The 25,670-nt window shown below is 39.9% G+C and overlaps 1 protein-coding gene across 4 annotated transcripts in view; it reads left to right on the top strand.

Moving 5' to 3' along the window:
- The window catches only part of MAP3K20 (mitogen-activated protein kinase kinase kinase 20), a 177,628-nt gene that overhangs the window by 96,421 nt on the left and 55,537 nt on the right, over window positions 1–25,670 (top strand). For all 4 annotated transcript variants that reach the window (XM_032355970.1, XM_032355968.1, XM_032355971.1 and 1 more), the window contains exons 4-9: window positions 1,569–1,670; window positions 6,170–6,235; window positions 10,970–10,998; window positions 11,118–11,255; window positions 17,569–17,655; window positions 23,344–23,418. In XM_032355970.1, coding sequence (XP_032211861.1) covers window positions 1,569–1,670; window positions 6,170–6,235; window positions 10,970–10,998; window positions 11,118–11,255; window positions 17,569–17,655; window positions 23,344–23,418 — 497 coding nt within the window. The remainder of the gene's footprint in view (window positions 1–1,568; window positions 1,671–6,169; window positions 6,236–10,969; window positions 10,999–11,117; window positions 11,256–17,568; window positions 17,656–23,343; window positions 23,419–25,670) is intronic.

Raw genomic sequence — 25,670 nt, forward strand, 5'->3', positions numbered from 1 at the left:
CAACCAAATCTTCAAGTGGGCAAACTATTGAAATAAACATTTTGCCTGAGAATATATACTCAGGTCTCATAGCCACGTGAAAAGATGTTCAACTTCATTAGTCACTAGGAAAGTGCAATTAACAATATGAGATGCCACTAGAATTCTACTCACCAAAACGGCTGTGATTAAGACACAAACAGTACCAAGTAAAGAAACTGAAACCCTCAGAGAGTGCTAGCGGGCATATGAAATGGTACAGCCTCTTTGGAAAGCAGTTTCACAGTTTCGTAGGACATTATTCCTGATAGCCCAAAATCAGGAACAGTCCAAATGTCTATTGACTGGTGAGTGAATAAAATAATTGTAAATCCACACAATGGACTATTATTCAGCAATAAAAAGGACCGAAGTACTGATACAAGCTACAGCATGAGTGAACCTTGGAATCGTCTTGTGAAGAGAAAGAAGTCGGACACAAAAGGCCACTTACTGCATGATTTCATTTATATGAAATACCCAGAAAAGATATCTTTGTAGAGCCAGAAATTAGACTGCGGGCCTGGGGTTTAGAGCGGGGCTTAACTGTGGATGGGCACAAGGGAACCGTTTGGAGTGCTGGAAAGTTTCTAAAATTGGGTTGTGGTGGTGGTTTCCAGCTCTGTCAATTTACTGAAAATCACCCAATTGTACACTGACAGGCGAATTTTATGGTATGTAATTTATATCTCAAAGCCATTTAAAAAAAAAAGATTTTATTTCTTTATTTGACAGAGGGAGAAAGCGTACAAGCAGGGAGAAGCAGGCTTCCTATCAGGCAGGGAAACAGATGCAGGGCTCCATCCCAGGACCCCAGGATCATGGCTTTAGGTGAAGGCAGGTGCTTAACTGATTGAGTCACCCAGGCACCCCAGAAGATTTTATTTATTTATTTAAGAGAGAGAGGAAGGGAGGGAGAGAGGCAGAGGGAGAAGCAGGCTTCCCAGACCCCAGGATCATGACCTGAGCTGAAGGCAGATGCTCTCAAAACCACTTTTGAAGGAATTTTCTCACTTTCTTGGGTTTTTTATGTGCTTGTGTTTTGAGGGCTCTTCTAAATCCTGATGCAACAAGAATTGATTTGTTTACCTTGTCACATAAATACTCTGCTTATGTATTTTAATCTTCTCTATCTCATTAGAATGACAGTTTTTAAAGAAATACCTATATACGTGCCTGCCTTTGTTTCAGATGTGTTCTTCCAGCACCTCCCTGTGTGTCTCAGTTCCATCCAGAAAACTTTTGAGTTCATCCTCAGTTGAAGTTTTACCATTCATTCTTTCAATGGTTTTTTCTTTAACAGGTATCTTTTCAGGAAGACAATAATTTTTAGAAACCACAGCCTGGAATGTTTTTTATTTGCTTTTAATGTTCTTTGGTAAATTCTTTAACACATTTTCTCAATGAGAATTTAGTCTTATTTTTAAATTTTTTTGTTGTTCTTTTTTATTTGGGTAGAATTGACATATATTAGTTTCAGGTATACTCAGTCTTATTTCTGAAAGGCACCTTGGTTTTAATTGTATGCTTCTCTTTTCCTTTGAAACTAGAATATGCTTCTCTGGGATCACTCTATGATTACATTAATAGTAACAGAAGTGAAGAGATGGACATGGATCACATTATGACCTGGGCCACTGATGTAGCCAAAGGTAATGAGACTTCCTGTATTCTTAGAGAATTGGTGGGGCACATTTTCCTATCGTGACATGGTGATTTAAGGACAAAGGTTTGTTACTCTGTGTCTTTAGATGTCCCCTTTCAGTCTGCAAGTAGCAAGAATTTTGCAACTTTTTATTTTAATTCCAGTATAGGTATGTAATATAGTGTTACATTTGCTTCAGGTGTACAATATAGTGATCCCCAATTCTGTGTATTAGTCCTTATCACAAGTGCACTCCTTAATCCTCTTCACCTGTTCCACCCTCCACCCCTCCCCTCTGGTAACCATCTGTTCTCTATAGTTAAGAGTCTTTTCTTGGTTTGTCTCTCTCTCGGGGGAGGGAGGGGTTAATAGATATTTTAAGTCACTGTCTTTCCACTTCTGCATTCCTTTTCTCTCTTCACTTTATTTCTTTCCCTAAAACTATGTTCCAACATAATCCATGACTTCAGGGCAGCCATTTTTGCCACATTTTGTGACATTGTAATTGACCAGCCTGCTCAACACATTAAATGGAAAGCTCATAATTCTGTTGTTCCGCAAGTCTCTTCTTAGACTCAGTACCCAGAAAATGTGATTTATTGTAGGATTAGTTCTACTTATTTTGTGTACATAATAATATGCTAAAAATCGTAACCACTTTCAAAAAAAGTTTTATTTGCCCTGCCATGTGAAAGCAATTCGGATTTTTATTTTCTATTTAATGTAAACTTGGAAATCACCCTGGAAATGAAATATTTTTAATACACAAAACCCCTAAACAAGGTGCCCAGTTCTTTTCCTCTCATAAATTCTGACATAGACTAATGCTTTCTAAAGCAATTTAAATTCCATTTATTTTTATCTCTTTTTTTTTCCATTTTCCTAACTCAAGGTTTCTGAGTTTTATTTATAACTGTCAAAGTTGCTTTGGAAACAACTTAATCTAAATAATGAACACTGATAGTTACATTTGTATTCTAGCAACCCCTAGAAAGCAAGTGTGTCCAGATTTTACCAGGGCAATTCACTCCTTTGCATTTTGCTCCTCCAATCTCTAAAAGTTTCTCTTTACAAAGCAAGGAAAAGGATATTTAGCACTCAGTAAGGAGAGCAACTCACACTCCGCTTTCACCGGGAAGTCATACAGTAATTTCCAAAAGTAACAGTCTTCCCATTGGGGAATTTTCTTGTCAGTTTTAAGTTTCATCAACACCTGCCAAATTCTTCAAATAGGGCAAGTGAAGAAAAATTTTTTTTTTAAATTTCATGCAAAATGCTGCTGCTGAACGATACTTCATTACCTTATAAGAATAATAAGCTCTATGTTTAGGATGGTGTACTTAAGGCTTTGGCTGTGTTAATTAACTTAATTGTGTATTCATGCATCAGGCATTTCCAATCAGCCTTAAATTTTTGCGTTCTTCAAGACATTTTCGAGTAACATCATAGTCATGTCTGTATGCATCAGTAGTTCACAGGAACCACGTGTTTGTAAGCCAAGGGACGTGTGTTCACTGGGAGCTGCATGAAGCATTGTGGAAATACACTTCCATAAATGTGTCTGTATATCTGAGCAGTCTTTGACTGAATGCACTTCACCTTACAGACCTTTGCATTTAGGGTGCTTAGCCAATTACACCATGGTATGACTTACTGGCATTTAGGATAGACATCAAACAAATCAACTGACAGCAGTCGCTCTGCTTCCTGCTGTACACATGCTTCTTTGCCTCCCTCCACCACCCTCCAACCCCACTACTTCCCCTCCCCTCTGCCAGGCCTGTAAACCTTGTCCCATAAAAACCTTGTCCCTCCCCGCCCTTCCCCAGTGCAGTCCCTGTCTAAGGGGCAAATCCCTTGGCTCCAGATCAGCTCAGTTATTCTGGGCTTTCTATCAGAAGGACAAAGAAGAGAAAGCAGGGTTCATGAAGTAGCAGACTGGAACTGGAGGTAAAGACTAGGGGTGGAGGGAATGAGATGAGAGAGGACGGGGGGGGGGTGCGGGGGTCTGGGGGGGGTGGCACACAACACTGTGTGCCAAATCGCAGCGCAGGAAAATCCCTTTCTCATGGCTGGTGAATTGCCCCGAGAGGCAGGTTCTCCTCTGTCTGGCCCCAGGTGAGAAGAGGGGGCAGAGAAGAGACTTATTTATTGATAGTCACAAGTAACACTTATTATTTAAAATGGTCTGTAAAAGGAAGAGGAAATCCGCGCTTTCGGAATGACTTCACCTCTCTCTGGTAGAACAGGGCACAGAACTCAGAGATGAAGCAGGAAGCCTTGATTTTTGTTGATTCTCTGTCACATTCAGCTGTACACCTTTCAGTCTGACCAAGATGGAAGACACAGAAGCAACAAGATGTTGAGAAATCAAAGAGTGAATAATTCATTTCAAATTAGAGTTGATTCATGCATTTTGAAGTAGGCATTGCTTAACATCACTGCTGAGAGAACACCTCCTCAAAGCCAAGAAAAAAAACAAACAAGCCTGTCTCCTTTCTGGGTAGGAAGGGAGGTGGAGGGCCGCTGGCAGGTGCATCTGAAAGTGCCGCGAGCCCCTCCCAGTGTGTAGGCAGAATGATTCAAGTGGGTGAACCGGGACCCAGTCTCAGAAGGGTCCTCACTGATTCCCCATCTCCCCCTTCAAATGATACCAGTCAAATCTTTTTTAGGAACCCTGAAGCTCAAAACTGATGATGGTGGTTTTTTTTTTTAGCCTTCTTCATTGTTCACTGCAATAAAAATAAGGCAGAGTTGTGGAGGGCTCTATAAAAACAGATTTTTATGTGATTGTGATTACTACTGTGTTTATGCACACTAATTGTAAATGCATACTGTACATTCTACATATATAACTTATGGTATTTTTCTCTCATAACATCTGCCATAAGGAAGTAAAGGCCTCTGTTTAAAGCTTTAGTATCTGAATGTTGTTTTTGGAGATCTTCACTGTCAGCCAGTGTTCACACTATGGAGCCCTGCTTCTAATGGTAATTAAGCAGATTCTACCTGAATTTGGTTCTTTTTTTTTTTTTTTTTTTTTTTTTTTAAAGATTTTGTTTATTTATTTGACAGAGAGAAATCACAAGTAGATGGAGAGGCAGGCAGAGAGAGAGAGAGGGAAGCAGGCTCCCCGCGAGCAGAGAGCCCGATGCGGGCCTCGATCCCAGGACCCTGAGATCATGACCTGAGCCGAAGGCAGCGGCTTAACCCACTGAGCCACCCAGGCGCCCCTGAATTTGGTTCTTAAGCAAGAAAGAGGTCACTCTGAAATCCTAGAGGTTATTAAAAGTTACCCAGGTTGTAGCTCTTGGATTTTCAGTGTGTAGTGTGGAGAATTTTGTGTTAGAAGAATGCTTTCCTGTATTCTAGCTATATCTTGGTTAAGATCGCTAAAAATTACTGATACTTTTGTGAATTTGACTCTTTTTCAGTCATTCTTGTATTGCAGGAGTTTAAATTTTTTAATTTTCTTTGTTCTTACATGACCTTCAATATCTAAAAATCAGAATGGTAGAAAAATAATAGATTATTTTAAAAATTAGCCTTTATAAAAATGAAATTTTCTATATACTCAAAAAAAGAACCAAAACCTACTTATGACATGTACTGGATAGTTCATTAGCCAAGAGCTTGTGTGGTTGTGGCAGTGGGGAGGCTTTTTCTTCCATTATTTAGAAAAGACAACTTGAGAAGTAAAGGGAAAGAAAATGTATTTCAGTAGAAAATACTCTTTTTCTTTATTCTAAGGAGGTATATGTTCCATAAAGAGAGAGTCAAATGCTACTAAGAGAATCACTATGAAATATGTGTCTTTTAAAGTATAATTTTGAGATATATAATATTTTATTCAAAATAATAAAACTATTTGTATATAAATTCAATTTACCAAAGTAACTTGATATACATTCTAAATATGTTGGAGAGAATTTTGGAGTACAGTTAAATAATAGATTATCCTGAAGATCCATCCCTATAACAGAGAATATTTTGTAACTACTGTAAATTTTTCTGAGTCCTTTACCAACCACAACTTATGAATCCAACCAGTTTCCCCCGCACCCTCACCTCCCCCAGGGTCTTACTGGAAAGAGGACTGAGAAAATAACGGGGTAGCTGCAGACATCCAAATGAAAGCCAAAAACCTTGGTCGGAACTTTGGCTGATTAGTCATTGGACCACCTCTTCCAGTTGTAACTGTGCTATTTTTGTGGAGACTACAGAAAATTAAGGTGTCCTTATTAGGTATTGTAATAGCTTTACCCACAATCAGGTTCTAACTTCAAAGAGATTAAAGCACATGAATTTTCCAGTTTTCCCAATGTAGACATATCCTGTCTCTATTTTATCAATCATATAAGAACAGAGCACATGAATTTCATTTCTGCCATTGAATCCTTTGCAAAAATATGAAAGGTAATACTGATGTTTTAAAATGGAAAGTTAATACCAGTGCAATGTTGAAAAAATGACATTAAATGCTGTTCTTCCTTTTTGTATGAAAAGGAATGCACTATTTACATATGGAGGCTCCTGTCAAGGTGATTCACAGAGATCTCAAGTCAAGAAATGGTAATGTAGTCCTAAGTTTTTATGTTGCCTATTTTATTATGAAATATATACACCTTGTTGTAGAAATAGGCTCATGTTTTTCATATCTTTTGTACCCTGATGTTTTGACTCATCATTGATACCATAAAAATCTTTCCAATGTTGATAAATATCAGAATTCTTTATGTTATTTCAAGAAGCTGTATAGTATTCCATTGTATAAACAGCACAGAATATGTATATTTGGGTTGTTTACATTTTTTTCTGTGATAAAAAAATGTTGAGCTTGATACCCCCAGCAAAAATTTTTAAAACATCCTTAGTTATTTCTCTAGAATCACTTTTTTTTTAAAGATTTTATTTGGTCATGTGACAGAGAGAGAGAGAGAGAGAGATCCCAAGTAGGCAGAGAGGCAAGCAGAGAGAGAGGGGGAAGCAATCTCCCCGCTGAGCAGAGAGCCCGATGTGGGACTCGATCCCAGGACCCTGGGATCACAACCTGAGCCAAAGGCAGAGGCTTTAACCCACTGAGCCACTGAGGCGCCCCTAGAATCACTCTATAGGAGGTATTGCTAGATCAAATTATGTAGTCCTATACTTGTAGTCTCCTATTTTTAGATGGTTCTCTGTACCAGCAGTTTTGAGTTTTGTTCTTTTTACTTCTGAATTATTTGGTGTAAACTTTTTATGTCCGTCATTTTACCTGGCGTAGTGCCCCAAAATGATCAACACATTTCAGAGTTTGGAAAGCAAATGCTTTCTTTTTCTTCTTTTTCTTCTTCTGTACTCTCTAAAGTTTATTTATGATCCTGTATTTTCTAATTTAGAAAGTGAGCATTTTAAAATGTCTCACAGATTAGACAGTATTACTTCTCAGTAGGAAAGTATCAGAATGCTTCTCTTATTATGTCATTTGGAAGTTAATGGACAAAGGCAGAGAGTGGGATTATGTAGCTGGCCCACACTAGCTCAAGGAAACTTTAGAGCTTGCTACTTTAAAAGAAAAAAATCTTTCTGTCAATCCCTTTACATGCTTTCCTTATATACAGGCTTTCTAAGTTATTCTTCTAAGTAAGGAGCAGGAGCAATACTTTTTTTGTTTTTTTTTTAAATCTTTAAATCACTGCAGTTAAAATGGGTGTATGCTAAGTGTGTGATCCTTGCAGTGGTTAGTCCTGGTAAGTAGAGGAAGAGAAGTTGGGGATCTGCCAGGGGCCCTTGCGGGGTCTGTGAGGTCTGCAGTGGCTCGGGGAAAGGGAAGTTCTTGGCAGCTGCCACTCATCAGTCATCCAGGTGGGACCACCTCCTCCACCCTGCCCGGCATCTGTGGCTGACTCTTCTCTCCTTTGTCTATGTCATCACTTATCCTTTGGCTCCTCACAGGCATAAACTTCTTGAAGCTAAACACTATTGAAACGAGTTGGCGAACAGGAAGTTGTTAGGAAATAATCTAGAATCGAGTAGGAAGTTTCAGAGTCTTATAAGTATAGATTTTTAGTTTTTTAGTTTGTGCTCAGAATTTCAATATACACAGCTTATTTGACTTACTTTTTAAAATTTGTTTTATCAGTATATCCCAAATATCTCATAGGATGGGGATGATTAAGTTACAGATTTTTTCCATGCTCTCATTATAGAAACTAACAACGGAGACTGTCTGGATTTTTACAAATTACAATTTGTGCAGTTACTTGATGAGAAAACATGTACATATTGAAAAATATTGACCTAACTTTTAGCAATTTTCTTTTTCTGAAACAGGGAATAATAGTCTTATTTTCTATGTTAGAAGTTTTTATGTTAGGTTGTTTTTTTTTTTAAATGAAGCACTTACTAATCTTATAATGAGAAAAAAGGTAAAGGTATTTTAAAAAGTAACTGAATATGATATTAACACTATTTTTATTTTTATTTGAAAACATGGATAGTTTATATATAGTATCACATTTACTCTTAGGCTATTTCTTGCCAAGAGTATATTCTCCCCACTTATCAAGGTCATTAGTAACAGCTGAGGAAGAACAGTTCCGCTACTGTGTTCAGGGCACTACGTGGTTTACAAAAGAAATGAGAGGGGGCACCTGGGTGGCTCTGTTGGTTGCTTCCAACTCTTGATTTCAGCTGGGGTCATGATCTCAGGGTCATGAGATGCAGCCCAGCACTGGGCTCCCCGCTCAGTGCAGAGACTGCTTGGGATTCTCTCTTTCCCTCTGCCCTCCCCCCCTGCTCATTCACTCACTCTCTCTCTCTCTCTAAAATAAATGAATAAAATATTTAATTTAAAAAAACAAAACAAAACAAAAAACCAGAACAGTTCTTCGAGGTCTACCTTGGGCCTCCTTGCCTCTTCCGCTCTCATTCACCCAGTCCCACAAAAGCCCCGTCTGCCTGTTAGCACGCCCAGACAGAGTTCAGCTTCAGAACCACGTGCTGTCTGCTTTTGGGATAGGCCACATAGGTATTTGTATGACCCCAAGATATATTGTGTCCTTGCTGATCTTTTCATTTCCTCTCCACACCCCTCCCCCCCCAGTTATTTCTGTACTACTTTTCTCCACGAATGGCAATACCAATTCCCTAAGCCAGAAGTGAGATAAAAAAGAAGAGTTTGATTGCAGAGCTCTTGTTCTAACCATTGTGCCGGATTGCCTCTTTATTTGATTTCATCCTCGAGTCCTCCCTCTCCCCCCACCCCCATCCCCACTGCCCCATTACTCAAGGCCAGTTGATTTGGTCTCCTAAAAGTTTCTTTTTCTTTCTTCTTTTTTAAAAGATGTTTTTGTTGTTGTTGTTTAAATTTGAGAGAGAGCATGAGTGAGAGAGCACAAGCAGGGGGTGCTGCAGCAGGAGAGGGAGAAGCAGACTCCCCGCTGAGCAGGGAGCCAGATGTGGGGCTTGGTCTCAGGACCCTGATTGAGATCCTGACCTGAAATGAAGGCAGCCGTTTAACCAGTTGAGCCACCCAAGCGCCCCTACTCCCGAATTTTTAAAAACGATTTCATTTTATTTATTTTAGAGACAGTGTGTGAGCAGGGGGAGGAGCAAAGGGAAAGGGAAGCAGACTCCCCATGGAGTACAGAGCCTGATGCAGGGCTTAATCCCATGACCCACAACCCACGAGATCATGACCTGAGTCAAAACCAAGTATCCAGCACTCACCAAGGGAGCCACCCGAACCCCCTGATCTAGCCTCCTAAATGTTCCCTGACTCCATCTGCTTCTCTTCTCTGCCACAGCCTTTGTATGGGCATCCTTAAGTCTCTCTTGGACTGCACCCGCTTGGGTGCATAGTGATCTCCTTGCCTCCAGTTCTCTTCTCTCCTGTGCTCTCCCCTCTGCACATTTGACCTTGTCATTTGCTTAAAATGGTTCATTGGATTTCCATTTCTTCCAGCCCAGGCCCCTGCCTTCCAAAATTGCCCTTTTTTCCCTTCTGTTCCTGACTTTCTGCAAGGCTCTCTTCTCTGCCAAAAAAAAAAAAAAAAAAAAAAAAAAAAATGCTTCCCTCCCATAGCACTCCTCTGTCTAGTTAGTCCCACCTTGTTCTTCTGGTCTTAGTGTGAGCATTTCTTCTGCAAACTCCTGACCTCCTTAGACTTAGATACCCCTGCTCTTTGATTCCAAGGCAATCTCTGTGTCTCTCATAGAATTTGTCCCACTTGCTTACATATTTAAAGAAAATTTAAAAAGTTTTTAAATGTTGATTCCAGTATAAACATACAGTATTATATTAGGTTCAGGTGTTATCCCACATGATTACAGACATTGGTTTCACATCTCTCCCAGGAGACTATACACAGGAGCCAGAGACAGTCTTGCTCACCTTCCTCTTCCAGAATATAGTACATGGGCTTACCCATAACAGGTGCTTGGCAAATATTTGTTAAGTGAGTGAATATATGAGTAAGTGAATGAATGAATGTTGTCCTTGCCTACAAGAAAATTACTCAATTGGGAGAAAAAATATATACCATGAAGTTGAAGACCTCCTCAACATCATGCTGAGTGTCTAGTGGCAGAACACAAGTAAAAATTTTGGTTCTTGGGACACCTGGGTGGCTTAGTGGGTTAAAGCCTCTGCCTTTGGCTCAGGTCATGATCTCAGGGTCCTGGGATCGAGCCCCGCATCGAGCTCTCTGCTTGGCAGGGAGTCTGCTTCCTCCTCTCTCTCTCTCTCTGCCTGCCTCTCTGCCTACTTGTGATCTCTCTCTGTCAAATAAATAAATAAAATCTTTAAAAAAAAAAAAATTTGGTTCTTGGGCATCCGTGTGGCTCAGTCTGTTAAGCATCAGTGTCTGGCTTAGGTCATGATCATGGAGTCCTGGGATCAAGTCCCAAGGCTGGCATCCTGCTCGCTGAGGAGTCTACTTCTCCCTCTCCCTCTGTTCCTTCCCCACCCTCATGCTCTCTCTCCAATAAGTCAATAAAATTTGTATTAAAAAGTTTGGTTCTCTTTACTACTACTAACATATGCTGCTTTTACTGGGTAGTACTACATTTGATTTAAACAAATGTTCAGAAACGTTTTAGTCAGCACCTCATGGAATTCGTTTTTTTATTCCTTTTTTAATGTCAGCTCCTTTTTGCAAAATCTTCAGTGCAGTAAATACTTCAGTTTTACCTTTCATATGCCATATGGAAGATAAAAGTTTACAGGGTTTTTCAGCATAAGATGACTCAAATAAATTAGGGTCATAAATCATAAATCATATATAAATAGGATTGTCATAATTTTTTCTCTTTTTTTTTTTTTAGTTGTTATAGCTGCTGATGGGGTATTGAAGGTAGGACTCCTTTTAATTTTTTTTAGAAGTATTTGTTAACTTCATGTGTAAGTTTTTGTGATGGATAATTCTTTCATTAATCGGTAGTAGAAGGTTGATACTTGTTTCTCTTTTCTCAGATATGTGATTTTGGTGCCTCTCGGTTCCATAACCATACGACACATATGTCCTTGGTTGGAACTTTCCCATGGATGGCCCCGGAAGTTATCCAAAGTCTCCCTGTGTCTGAAACTTGTGACACATATTCCTATGGTGTGGTGAGTTCATTTCTCATTTTTTTTGTTGTTGCTCAAGGAAATCTAAAAAATCAAACACCTCCAGAAGTGGGATACAGCAATTTAACACAGATTTAAGACAATAATGCTGTGTTTGGTGGAATGCTTAGAGCAGCGGCCTCAGAGAGGACACTTTCCTAATTGCCAGAATGTTGACTTGGATGACTTTTATGCATCTGAGTTATTTCGTCCTATGTCAAGAAGAAACCAATGCTACTTCCAAAGAACAATTAGATGAAACCTGAAATAATGCGGGGCCCGAGGCAGTCCCGTGGAGAGCGCTTTCCTGGACACATGACTGTGGAACATCCGTGTAAGTCAGTTGAAAGTGTGGGCCATCTGGAACAGGACTTCACTGTGATAAGTTGCTCAAACCACACCAGTAGGTCTGCCACATGAGTGAATTACAGATTTTTGAACGTCAACTATGAAAATGATTGGTGAGTTTCCAGAGAGTACAGAAGGAAGTGCACGTAGCTTTTATGGCCTTGCCCATGCCTGCTGCAGGTCTTATAAAGCAGTGTGACTCTCTGAGGCATGACTCGAAGGAATCATGAAAAAGTCACAACAGAGCAGCACAGAGAACAGGATAATGTGGGTTTGGGGGTTGCTCAGGGAATGGAGAGCACAGGAAAGACTCCCTGAAGGAGCAGAAGCTTCTGGAGGAGGGGTTTTGAGGTGAACCATTCTTGAGGAATAGCAGAAGGAAAGAAGTAAGTGGAATAGGGGGAATGGGAGGGGGGCGGGGTAGAGGGGCAGGGTGGTTCTTTGGTGGTAGAAGGAATTTATTTGTTGCCCCTTTCTGAGGAGTTCTTTTATCCTTAAAATACTGTGTATCTTTTAAAGAGTGCGAAATAGTATTTGATGCTCCTTCTCTTCAGGTCTCATCTCCCCGTCATACTGCCTCTATATTTGTATTATGACTCTCAAAGGACATTTTCATAGTGACAGGTAAAGGAGGAGAGAGATTTTGGCCCAAACTACCATACCTCCACTTCCTGGACTTCTCTGGTTTCTACCCAAAGTGACTGCTGATGGCCCAAGAGGAGACCTGCATTGTCATGTGTGTGTTCCTGATTCTCTAGAGGCCATCAGCCTCTCAGGAGTTACTTTTGGCTTCATTACTGAAGTCTTAGGCTTGTTTTTGTTAGCAAGCTGCTTCTAAATTACAATACATCTTTTTTTTTTTTTTAAGATTTTACTTATTGGAGAGAGAGGGAGCACAAGCAGGAGAGAGTGGCAGGCGGAGGGAGTAGCAGGTTCCCCGTTGAGCAAAGAGCCCCATACAGGGCTCCATCCTGGGACCCTGGGATCATGACCTGAGCCGAAGGCAGACATTTAACTGACTGAGCCACCCAGGCGCCTTACCAAATTAATTTAATATAATAGAGATGAGTTTTGTTGGCTATTGGAAAAAGTCATTATAGGAATGAGATATGTGTTTTCGGCAAAAGGCTAAAATTTTAAAGGTTGAAAGAAAGCAATAGCTTCAGGTGAAGTACCTCATTTCCCTTAATTCTGGGTCTTTCTAAGAATGAAGGGTAATTTAAATTGTCCTTTACCTGCTCTTTGGGCCCACTGTCTGTCCTGTGGAACAGGAACCAGCAAACTTTTTCTGTCCTGTTGTGTATTCTTTTGTTTCCTACAGCCCTTTGCAAGTATTAAAACCACTGTTCGTTCCTCAGCAGGCCTCAGTTCCCAGAGCAGGTTGTGTGGAGCCAGAGGGAGTGGGGAGGCCTCTGGGCTAGAGTGGGTCACAGTGAGTCAACAGGAGACCACGCTTCTCACACTCTCACTCGCCTGTCATATAGATACACATTTAGGCGGTTATAGTTTTTCAATTATTTTGCATATGAACTAGCTCTGGTATAATGCTTTTACTTTGAAAATTCTCCCCAAGTCTTGGACTTTCCCTATCCCAGAAACGTTAGATCTGAAAGACAGCTGTGGGTTCCAGCTAGAGTGAACTTTTAGTTTCAGTGTTATCTCACTTACGAAGACAAACCTCACACCGCCTCCTTCCAGGACCTTACAGTTGCCAGCGGCTTTTGTGTGCAGTGCACCCGCCGGCTTTCCTGAGCCAGAGTAGACTCTCAGTCCCCGTCACCTGTTTCTGAATATCAACTCGGTGTTCATGTTAGAGTCTTCTTTTGACTGGTGGAAACAGAAAATGCCTTTTCAGTGACTCTGTTCGAAAACAGTATCTTAAAGAGAGAGGTTTACTTGGAATTCTGATTACGCTCAACCCATAGCTCTATCAGCAGAATTCCACTCAGAAAGTTGCACATAAACCAGTTTCATTATAAACAGGAATTCAAGATCTTATTTACTTCTGACCCCTTCCCATTATGTTCTAGATAAACACCATTTGGTGAAAGAAATAGTATGAGGCATGCTTTCCAGAGCTTTTTGTTGAAACAATCACAGATTTAAAAAATTTTTTAAAGATTTTATTTATTTATTTGACAGACAAATCACAAGTAGGCAGAGAGGCAGGCAGAGAGAGAGGGGGAGGCGGCAGGCTCCTTACTGAGCAGAGAGCCCAATGTGGGGCTCCATCCCAGGACCCTGGGATTATGACCTGAGCTGAAGACAGAGGCTTTAATCCACTGAGCCACCCAGGCACCCCACAATCACAGATTTTTTAAAAATGAAGAAAGCATTGCACGGTCAAAGTAGGTATTAACTAAAAAAGCAGGAGGGATTGGTTAGTAAGGTAGGGCATGTTAGTTTTAGAACTTTGTAGTCCATAGACCGAAAATGTTGCCTATCTAGGAAAGCAATGTTCTAAATATGTTCTAAATAAATAACTAAAAATTATTTAGAATTTTTGATGTCCTTTCAAAAGTAGGTAAGTGACCAGGACCATTTGTCAGTAAAGGATCTCTTGGCATAAAGCATCCCATAGTTCATGAAGTGTCTGTTCTGTTCATTGTGCCTACACACATGCACACACGCACGCATGCACACAGTCTCGGACAGATGAACAAGACCCTAAAAGAGTTGCCCTTTTATAAAACCAACCTAAAAAATACCCCAAAACACCTAAGATATTTTTGCTTTTCATTTTTTTGTTTTTTCAGACTTGTGGTAAGAATTTAGCCCCTAGTATTATCAAAGTCCCTTGCCACTGCAGCTTGATAAACGTGGGTTGCTTCTTAACACATGGCCAGACTAACCAGCCCTGGCCAGTTTCAGAAGAAATGTGCTGCAAATGCCAGAAGTGGATCTGGTGATCCCTGCTTCAAAGCCGATAAACCTCGCGAGCCATGGAGCGGTTTCTCTCTCCATCTTACAAGAGAGGAGATTGTGCTACCCCCTCGTGATGCTCTCTGTTGAAGGATGGAGTGAGAGGAGGGTTTAGTATGTTGTCCACAGAAAAGAAAAGACTTAAAGAAAGCAAACATCATTGAAAGAATAAGCCTTCCGCAAACACAAGGCTTTGCCACTCTTTAAAAACAAAGCTGTCCTAATGACAGTGTAGAAAGGATTCCTTTCTCAGTAGCTTCTGAGCCTAGAACCACGACAGCGTAGCTTCAGAGTGAGCGTCCTGTGTCACTTGTCTGTGAGCCCCATTCCGGAACAAGCTGGGCTCAGGTAATGGCCTGCCATTGTCTGGCAGGAAAGGTCAGGAAAAGTACACAGCCTTGTCCAAGTTTCTCCGCAAACTGAAAATAGAAATTTTTCCTTGTGAGCACAGTTTAAACGTAAATACGTCTCAAGATAGAATGAGTTGGAAAGTATTTTTAAGGGGAAAGATCACAATCATGTTTGGCCTGCATCCCCATCACTGATATTTTCAGGCCTAGTTTAATATATTTTTAGACCTCTGCATGACTTCCTCCACAAAGGAGTGTTTTGTGCCGAGTGTCATTGTGTTTAGTGCAGAAACAGCTGTTGTCCCATCTCACACCACCTGCTTTTTGGTACATTCCTACACCTGAGGGATCAGTAAAAGGACCTCGGTGGGGGCTGGGGCTGGACTCCCACTAAAGCCTTCACAGCCATGTCCATACCTTCCTGTGAGCAGCTGTCACATAGCCCCTCAGCCGTCGGAGCTCTGCACACACGCACATGCGCACATGCACAGACTGAAGTGCAACTCTTACTTTTCTGGGGTTAGAACTTGTGGAGAAACAGAACTCGACCTCGGTAGATTTCGGATATTTTCCACCTGAACATTTGGGAGTGAAGAATGACATAAGTCTTTTTGTGTTTCTCTTCCCGAGCTCTTGGTTTTGCATTTTACCTCAACCCAGTCAGCCTTTATGTGTACTCCCATACAGTGGGTTGTGCCTGTAGGCTGGGATCAGAAAACAGGGGGCAGGGGGCCACCTACTTGGATATTTTGGGGTCTGGAGCATTTGATTTATTTGAGACTGATTCACTGTTCCCGTTCTCCTTAGGAAGGCCAAATTCATCCATTTGCCTGCTTTGCCTTCCCCTCTCCCTCCCCAACCTCCGCACCGGGGGAGTGGTAATTGCAGGGAATGAAGGGGCTTCATTTCCTGCTCAGCCCCCTCGATGCTGCGTCCCCCTCCTCTGTGCAGCCTGCATACCTGTTCTGGTCCTTTACTTACAGTGCTTGCTAGAATCGTCCCCTTCTGGGATGCCCCTTACTTTTTCTTAATCACTTCTGGGACTCAAATAGAATTATTCAGTAGCTCTTCTAGAGAAGTACCTTACACACTTGATTAAAAGCCCAAAGAGGCTTCAGTGAATTTTTTTTCTCCTGCTTGAACGGCATCTGCCAATTTCCCTGATTTTCCTGCTAATTATCTTCGTATTAGCCAGAGTTCTCTTAGCATGTCCTGATTCAAATATGACTGAACACTGGCTGAGGAAACAGTGGCTCTATAGAGAGAAAGGTCCATGGGACCTTCTTGAATGGAGTACGTGTTCTCAATCTACATTCTTATTTAGAAGTGGGCTTTTTAGTTTTGTTTTTAGAACAAGAGCAGTCTAACTCAAAACTGCTGAACTCATCTGCTTCTCACCTCTGCCATGGCTCCACCCCTGAAATATGGCTTCTCTCTCGCACTGCAGCCTTACTTCTCTAGAGTTACCTCACGTTAAGAGCTTGACAGTTGGGGTGAGGCAGCAAGTTCACATTCTAGCTCTGCCACTTGATAACGGAGTGTCTATGGGCAAGTTTGTCTAACTTTCTGAAGCCTTAGTTTCCTCATCTATAAAACGAGGATCATATGTATTCGCTGTATTGGTCGTAATCATGGTAACACCCGTAAAGAGTTTAGCAAAGTATCTGAAACGTAATCACTCAGTAAATGACAGTCGTTGTTATCAGGATTACTGATAAAATTATAATTGTTTTATCACTTCAAAAATATATTGGTAGACTTAGTTTTTGATGCCCTTTTGTATAAATTGAGAAAGTTACCCAAAGGTAAAGATCTCCATTACTTAGTATTTTAAATGAAACCCAAATCATTGGGTGTTTTCAGTGTTCCTAACATCGGTTTCTTTGGGCATTCCAGTGCAAATTTATTAATCATGCTCATCTTAAGGATTGCAGAGATATGAACACACACATAAATTTCACACACACACACACACACACACACAGACCCCTAGCCTATATATATGAACATAACATATATATGAGCATAACATATAAATAAAATGTTTATTACATTTTAAAACATATAATTATGTTAGAGGTGGAAGAAAATGACTCCCTTAGATCAACTCATTTTGAGAGATCTTCCTCCAAAACACACAATTTCATGTTACAGTTCTGCAAGTATCTACCATTACGGGGGGAATGGTTTAGCCAGTGGTTTGGATTTAGGGCTGAGTATTTTTTATCAGACCATTACTGAACCTTTAAAAATACAGTTGAATTCCCAGTTATTATCTTATAGAGAAGTTTATTGGTGATTGAAGGTAAAAAGTGTTGGACTAACAAAACAGAAAACCTAATTTGTGGGAATCTGTGAGAATTCTAGAAACTTACAAGATAAATTATGTAGGCCCATTGGTTTCATAAGTCTGGCTCTGAATGTTCTGATTTCTAGTTTTTTTTCTTTATAAAAATGAACAAAAAATGAATGTATCTGTGTGTGCTCATGTATGTATATGTATATAAAATATGTGTGTGTAGGTATATAATATTTAGAAGAAGTCCTCTGCATGAATATATATGTTTTGTCCAGGCTTCTACAGGTGGGGTTGGTTTTGTCTGGTAATTGGATACAGTTAAGTGTTAGATAAGTTTCAGTAATACACCAAAAATATAAAGTACAAGAATAAAAATTCCATTTTCTTTTTGTTCCAGGTTCTCTGGGAGATGCTAACAAGGGAGGTCCCCTTTAAAGGTTTGGAAGGATTACAAGTAGCTTGGCTTGTAGTGGAAAAAAACGAGGTAAGACTACGATTCTCCATTCAGGTACATAGATCAGAAAACAGTATTGGGGTTTTGCAAAAGACTTTTTCATCTTCTTCAAATTGAAAGTAAGTTCACGCTTATGGAAAGATTAGCAGTAGGAGCTAACACAAAGGGTCAAAGTGATGTTATTCCTCATGAATGGACCCTTTACATCTAATTGTTGCAGCTTCACGTCGTGATGCTGTAGATCAAAAATTGTACAAGTACTGTACTAGTTTCTCAGTCTCAATTGTAAAACCTAGGGGTTTGTTCTTAGTGATGAAAGAAGCCATTGCGTCCAAGGTAGGGGAACAGTTTAACTCCATCTCCTGCGTTTAGGACATCTTTTTTACTGGCCGGGAGTTGATCTATCTGTAAGAGACCTTCAGCTACTTCAACTTACCTCTCCCAGCAGGAGTCACTATAGTACAAGAAACTGTCGCTTAGATGAGAATTTCAAAAATAAAAGAAGAAAAAATAGTTTCAAAAAAGGGAAAAATTACAGTTTTGCCACCTACGTTGAACACTACATTGAAGATGAGCTCCTCACTGGAATTGGCGAGGCAGTGGCATAACTGTTCCCTTCTTCATGCAGAGCCTTTCCATTTCAAAAGAACTTCAGTGGCGTAAACACCGTTTGTGCTGTGTCCCCAGCCTCGCTTTTCTTCTTCCCACAAATTGAGGCTTTCAGTTAGTTGGACCTATGAGCCTACATCAGAGAACGTGGTACATTCATATCAAAGAGAGCAACTACATTTTGAAAGGTTTAAAATTGTGACTGAAATGCACAGGCATGGAAATCCTCAGCATAAGGACGAAGCATCCAGTAAAGGTACTAGGAGAACTTAGATCCCGTACTGGAAGCCCGCAGTTGTCTTTGCAATGCAAAACAACCTGATTTCACAGAGCTTCATTGCCAGAGCTGATCAGTGCCCTCCACAGAAGGTAAGCGCGCAACCCGAGGATCAAATAATTTGCAAAAAGGTGACTACGTGGAGATATGCCCTTTTTAACGCTATGAAAGAATTAGATTGATCTGCTCCCCATGTGAGCGCAGGGACAGACTACGTTAACCAAACAGCTGCAATTGACTAAGAGAGACCAAGTTTCCATAGTTTAGATCACATAACCCTAACCCTTATTAATTTGTCCTCCCGAGCTATTGAGAACAGATGAAATGTTCACGATGGCTGAACTTGATGGGAGAGAGCTGCCAATTTAAGAAAAAGCAAAAGGCGTTATATTCAAGAATGTGTCTCGCTCAGTGTTTCACAGGAGCTGTTCTGTTTTAATTAAATGTCCTGCTTATTCCTGGTGTGCTATTAAATCAGACCTTCGTACGCAGGATAACTGATATTTTCATGACATGAGAACCGGCTTGCTTCTGTTCCATTTTCTTTTGCCAGTGAGGTGATTAGATGTTTGGTTCTGGGTTTACACGTGAGGGTGAAGAAAGCGATTGACCTAATGTTGACTTTGGAGCGGAACACTCAATGTAACTTTTTTCCCTCTGTGTTGTTCCAAGAAAATTAGAAGAAAGTTTTTTAAAAGCTGACTGGATCCTCCAAAGATGTATAAGAAAAAAACAGTATTTTAAAATAATCTTTCCTCTAAAGGGTGGCAGAGGAGGTGTGCATCTAAAGCACTTTCAGAACATGAGTATCTATCGAGGATGTTTAAATCGGACAAGAAAAATGGATTTAGACGCTGCCTTTGGGTAGCTGGCTCGCGGGCCAGGAATCACCCATCTGTAACCTCGAGAACTTCGTCAGCTTGTACAGGAGGAGGCTGTTAGCCGTCCTTTCTCTCAGGGATTCCCGAGAGTCCAATGTTGCTGTCTCATCCATGTGTGACCTAATAGTCGGCTGAAAACCCCTGGAGGTACTCAGGTACCTCCCCTTCTGGGCACAGAATAGCAAGTTCAAGAAACCCCAGGTGGCGATGAGAGTTTTCTCAACTTTGGACTGAACTTAAGGAAAACTGGGTATTATAAGGCTACTTACCTGTCTACTCTCACTCTGTTCAGTATTTGTCAAAAATATTGAAATTAAGTCTAATTGTACTTTCCATTGTCACCATTCACAAAGGAGTCTTCATTTCATCTCGTAAGTATAGACACGTGTTACCAAAACAGATTCTGTTGACGTAAAATTACAACGATTGCCAAGTCTCAACTATACAGAACAAACTGAAGGGGTTGATAGAGGGGAGGTGTGGGGGGGATGGGCTAAAGGGGTGATGGGAACTAAGGAGGGCACTGGCTGTTGTACGTAAGTGATGAATCACTCAATTCTGCACCCGAAACTAATATTACACTATATGTTAACTAAGTGGAATTTAAATAAAAACTTGGGGGAAAAAAAGGCCAAGGACTTATTTCACTTCATAATAAAATTGAGACTTTGATTTAAAAATAATTTACAGATCCTTTCAACTTCTAATTATTTCATTTATTTTTACTTTGGAATACCTTGGGTTCTTGAGTTGAAAAGAGCGAGCCATATATATATATATATATATATATGTATATGTATATGTATATGTATATGTATATGTATATATGTATGTATTTTTTTTTTTTTTAACAGACCTCCTTTAAATAAAGAATGATGTGTTTAAACTTAGGGAGACATTTTAAATGTAAGCCAGCCACCCTAGAATACACCTATATCCAAATATTAGAGTTACTTTTTCTTTTTAACTTTTTATTTTGAAATAATTATAGGCTCACAGAAGTTGCAAAAATAGTAAAAGGAATTCTGTGTGTCCTTCATCCAGCTTCCCCCACTGGTGAAATACAGGTATTGGCCAATACCAAAACCAGAAAGTTGTCACTGATACATTACTAATCTTAACTAGACTCTGGACCTTATTCAGTTTCACCATTTAGATTGCTCTTTGGATCTATAAGAAGATCAATACTTTCTCAAAATATTTGAAGGTTTTTGCTTCTGACTGCTTAATAATGAAATAAGGCCTTCAAACAATAATTTTTCCTAATATTAAGTCCTATTAAAACTATATACATAAAGCACTGTTAAAGCAAAGACTGAACCTTTACAGAAGTCATGAAATTAGGAGGATATTACTAGTAAATTTTGTAATTCTTATAGACATGTGTATTTGTCTTCGTAATTTCTCTAAAACTCAGAGGTCATTCAAAGTATTCTGATAGCATAATTTCCATCTTTACAAGTTCTTAGATTCTTATAAAATATGTTTTGTTCTAAGTAAAAAACTATTTTTTTCTTCTAGAGAGACTGACACTGGGCTCGATCTCTTGGCCCTGAGATCATGACCTGAGAATTTTCCGTCACTTAACCAAACTATTGTTAATAGGCACCCCATACTGTTGACAGAAATCCTCAAAAAACTTAATCCATTGATGACTACTCTTTGGAAAAAAGATAATAAAAAATAATTGACAAAAAGTAATTTTTTTCATCTTACGTAGAAAACAATGCAGAAAAAGAATATGCTCTTTCAAAAATGTCATGCCTAATTTAGTGGTTGGAAAGTATTTTCATTTTAAATTTGGAACTTGTAAAATATTTAAGTTTTAAGTAGTGTGGCTAATCTGTGGCTGATAATCTGATTATTTCAGGATGTTTTAATGCATTAGGAATGCCCATCGTTCTGTAATCAGGACTCAAATACTTTGGATTTTCTCTTAAAGTACTTTTTTAGTGCACCAAAACAAACCCTTCCATTAGTGTCTGAGTCTAGATTTAACTGACATTTGCCCATATGAGATAATTTAAAATAATTTTGTCTTCTTTCATAATGTCTCAGATGCAGTAGCTAAAAAGTTTCTCAGTAAGAAAAGATTAACATCCATCCATATTCATCCAGGTCCCATTTCAGTTCTTAGAAAAATGTGAAAAAGTTGTATTGAAAATGAGAAATTACTTTCCCATGGGGTACATTCAGCTGAATAATTGCAGTCACTTTGTTTCTCTTAGTTGCCACTCCTAACCAACCATTGTATATAAATATTTTTAAAAAGTAAACGCCTGATTTTCCTTTTGGTCTTCATCAAAAGGTTTCCAGTTCACATTACAGTAAAATGAGAGTACAGCTGACCAAGTCTTCTCTACTCTATGGAATCAGTTAAAAAAAAAATGTTTAGCATAGCCTTTAACTTAGCGAGGGCCATTTGTTTATAAACTTTGGGGTTGTATTTATTTTGATTTATTTTGATTTTAAGTTTATCTGTAATTCTAAATGCAGATCACCTGTTTTCTTGCCAGGGCAACTGTTTCTAGTTTGTACATAGCCCTCCCCCAAATCTAACTAAGTTCAGTTTCAGTTTTTTTTTTTTTTTAAGATTTTATTTATGTATTTATTTATTTGACAGAGAGAGATCACAAGTAGGCAGAGAGAGAGAGAGGAGGAAGCAGACTCCCTGCCGAGCAGAGAGCCCGATGCAGGACTCGATCCCAGGACCCCGAGATCATGACCTGAGCCGAAGGCAGCGGCTTAACCCACTGAGCCACCCAGGCGCCCCAGTTTCAGTTTTTTATTTGCAAAACTTCTTTGGTAAACAAGAAAACTGCGGAGTAACTCATCTTGGTACTTCTTAGTGTTGTGGTTCTCAACTGTCACACCCAGTCCTCTCTGGAGAACAACTCTGTTCATGCTCCCTCTACTTTCCGGAAATGAAATTCGGATGTAGTACAGCGTACCCACACACATTGTATTTTGAAGTCAACATAATGTCCTCATTGTAATATACCGAAGAAATAAATACGTATTACTGTGTATAAATGCGCAGGCCTGGCCACAGTAGATGAGAAAATGGAACATTTTAGAGCTCGTACCTATGGAAAGATAGGATTCAACATCTACAAGTGCAGACTGGAGTCGAGTGGTCTCCACGATTGCAGCAGCATAAGCAATGCTGTTGTAGGTGACATTTTCCAAAAATCTCGGGAAGGTTATGAATAATGCAGACATCAGTCTGCCCTTGATTTCTTTTATTTGGTAGTTGCATTCTTAGTTCATTGCATCTGAAATCTGCTCAAAATATACTTTTGTGTTTCTTGTAAATCAAAGAGCGGGTCTAGAGCCAGAAAATGATTAAACCTCGTTTGATTGCACGTGGGGCGTCTGAAGTTTGGTGGAGTGCAAGGGAGTACTTGGTCGGGGATTTACAACGTAGTGAAAGATGTCCAGCATTCTTGACCCGCTCCAGGGGCAAGTCTCCAGTTTTAAAAATAAACAGAAATGCCTCCGTAGCTCCCTAAAGAGCCTCCAGGAGCATGGCAAGTCCTAGAGAAGCACTTTGGTAACATGTTGGCATAGGAGCGATGCTCACAGTGTAATCCTTGTTGTGTCCAGCCCTTGCACTAATGAGTCCTGTGTCCAGAATCTCTTACTGGCCAATCAGAAGAGGCCCACTTCTCTCAAATGATCTCTGTGCGGGTCTGTGCTGAAGATGTTTTCAGAGATGCAGCACCCACGGCCCAACTGGTCTTTTTGGAAGAACAGGATTAAACGTGTCTTTAGTGATGAGATATGATGAATCTAAACATAAATTCTCACCAGTCATCTATCAGTCTGTGGAAGCTTAATATTTAATGACTTGTTTGTGCTCTTCATGTAACTCTTTTAAGAACTTTCAGTGAGTATTTGCTTACCTCCATGAGTAAATCCTTGCTTTGTCTTTTCCTCTCTCTGTGATAGAGATTAACCATTCCAAGCAGCTGCCCCAGGAGTTTTGCTGAGCTGTTACGTCAGTGTTGGGAAGCTGATGCCAAGGTATATATCAATTTTTTGTTTGTTTTTTGGTCATTTCTCAGGATTCTGAAATTCCACTTATTTGGCTTTGAGGTTTTTAACACTTGAGGTAATAAGAGTCATTACAAAGCAAAGCTGCTGGTTGCCTCCCTTATCCTTAGAACTTCATGACTGGCTCTTTCTTACAGCCGCCTGGCACTGTTGATTCAGTAGAGAGAATTGCATTCCTTTGTTTTTAATCTTTAAGAAGCACTGTTGCACCTTCGTGTTCTAAAAATGGCCAGCACACAGTGCTTATTCTGGGCCAGGCACTGTTCCAAGTACTTCATGTACATTCGCTCATTGATTCCTCACAATAGCTCTATGTCGTAAGTTGTGTTTTTCCACCCATTTTACAGATGAAGGGTCAAGGCACACAGAAGTTAAGTCATGCTCAAGGCCTCAGCTAGTACATGGTGAGACTGGAGAATGAACCCAAGCGGTCTGAACCAAAGACTCGGCCACAGTAGCCCTTCTAGAGAAACCTGATACATACTCCTTGCCCAGATTCATGATGTTTTGAAGCTATCACAATAGAGTTGGAGACACTCCAAAATTTAGACTTTCATGTGGTTATCACATTTGAGCATGAAGGCCCACTTCCTTTCCCTGCAAAGATCATTTTAAAAGACTCACACACACATACGGAAATATTTAAGGATAAAATAATAGGCGAGTCTTGGATTTGCTTCAAAATAAAACTGAAAGGAAATAGGTGGCGGTATAGATTAAACAGGATTGGCCAGGATAGATTTTGAAGCCAGGTCATAGGTATATGGAGGCTTGTTACATTGTTCTCTCCACATTTGTGTATGTTCGAAATTTTTCATAATAAAAAGTTAGAAAGTAAGATCCTTACAGATAAAACACTGGAAGAAGAGACAGGCCCAAGAAATGAGCTGTAATTTTATAGTTCAAATCTGTCCACTTTTTCATGGAAGTAGATATATTGCAAATTGACTTCTTAAAATAGAGATCTAAAAACAAAGACTCAGGAGTGGAATTTCTTCCTTTGTTTAAACCCAATTCCAATCTGGCCCCCAGGAAGAATGCGTGCCAGTAACACATAGCATCTTTCTCTGGTGGGAAGGATGCACAACCAGTGAGTTTGAGTTCTCACCTGCCAGATCCCACCCGTTACCTAGCACCTGGGTCCACACCACCTCATGAGAACAGCTCAACACCAAGTACAGGAGCTTGTACAGTAGTGCGGCCCACAGAGCAGCCGGGTGCGCAGATCTGTGGAGCTTCTCAGCCCCGTGCGCTCTCTGTTGGCTCTGGCCTGCCTGTGCTTTGTTTCTGAGGAGTTTGTGGGGGCGGGTGCTTCCCAGATTTGCACATTTCACCTCTGCCTCAAGAACAGCAGCCTTCATCTTTGCTTTCACTCCTCTTCATCAAACTACCTTCACCCTTTTTTTCTTTAAAGGAGAATCTCTTATTAGTACTGTTTTTTATTCAAGAATTTTAACATTTTTAAGTTCCGTTAGTGTTTTTATTTAGTACTACTGTTTTTATTAGCATTCCATGACAAAGTTGCATATGTATGGCATGGTCTGCCCTACCTGTGTTTAGGTCCTATTATTTTAGTGTGTGGTTTGCAGAATGTGGGGGTTTTAAGCAGTAAGAGAAATGCCTGCACTTTGCAGCTAATCCAGCGGAAAATACACTCAGCTGTTTGCAGGCTTGCTCTAGAACATCTGTATTTTTTAAATGCTGCCATACTACCTTCTCTATACTCTTCTACAAGTTCTCTGTCCGTTGTGGCATATGTAGTCCTTTCTGCAATATTTTTCTGCTACTTAAATAAAAATTTCACTAGAATTATTTGCATTGAATTAGTTTAATGCAACTAGATTCTCTGTAATTGCAATTATATTTCAGTATGCAAAGCAGGTTTTGAATTTCTTAATCGGAAACTCTGTACTTCATTGATTAAAATTCTGAGAATATACACTTAAGGTGCATTAATTAATAGTGTAAACACGTAACACAGGAAGGACCTTAGACCTAGTGTTAATGCTATGAAGCTGGCATGTCTTTAACATATAGCAAGCTCACCCTTCTTGGGTCCAGTTGAGTCTTGTGTTCTAACTACGTGAAGTATAGAGAAAGTTTAAGATTTATTTTTACTTCCTAAATTCAGGGCATTTTATTCTGATACAATTAATATATCCCCCCAGTATTTAAGTATGCCCCAAACTGCAGTCTCCACTTCCAGCACTCTCGTGGCTGAT

This window comes from Mustela erminea, chromosome 8, assembly GCF_009829155.1.
Source record: "Mustela erminea isolate mMusErm1 chromosome 8, mMusErm1.Pri, whole genome shotgun sequence".
Lineage (NCBI taxonomy): Eukaryota > Metazoa > Chordata > Mammalia > Carnivora > Mustelidae > Mustela > Mustela erminea.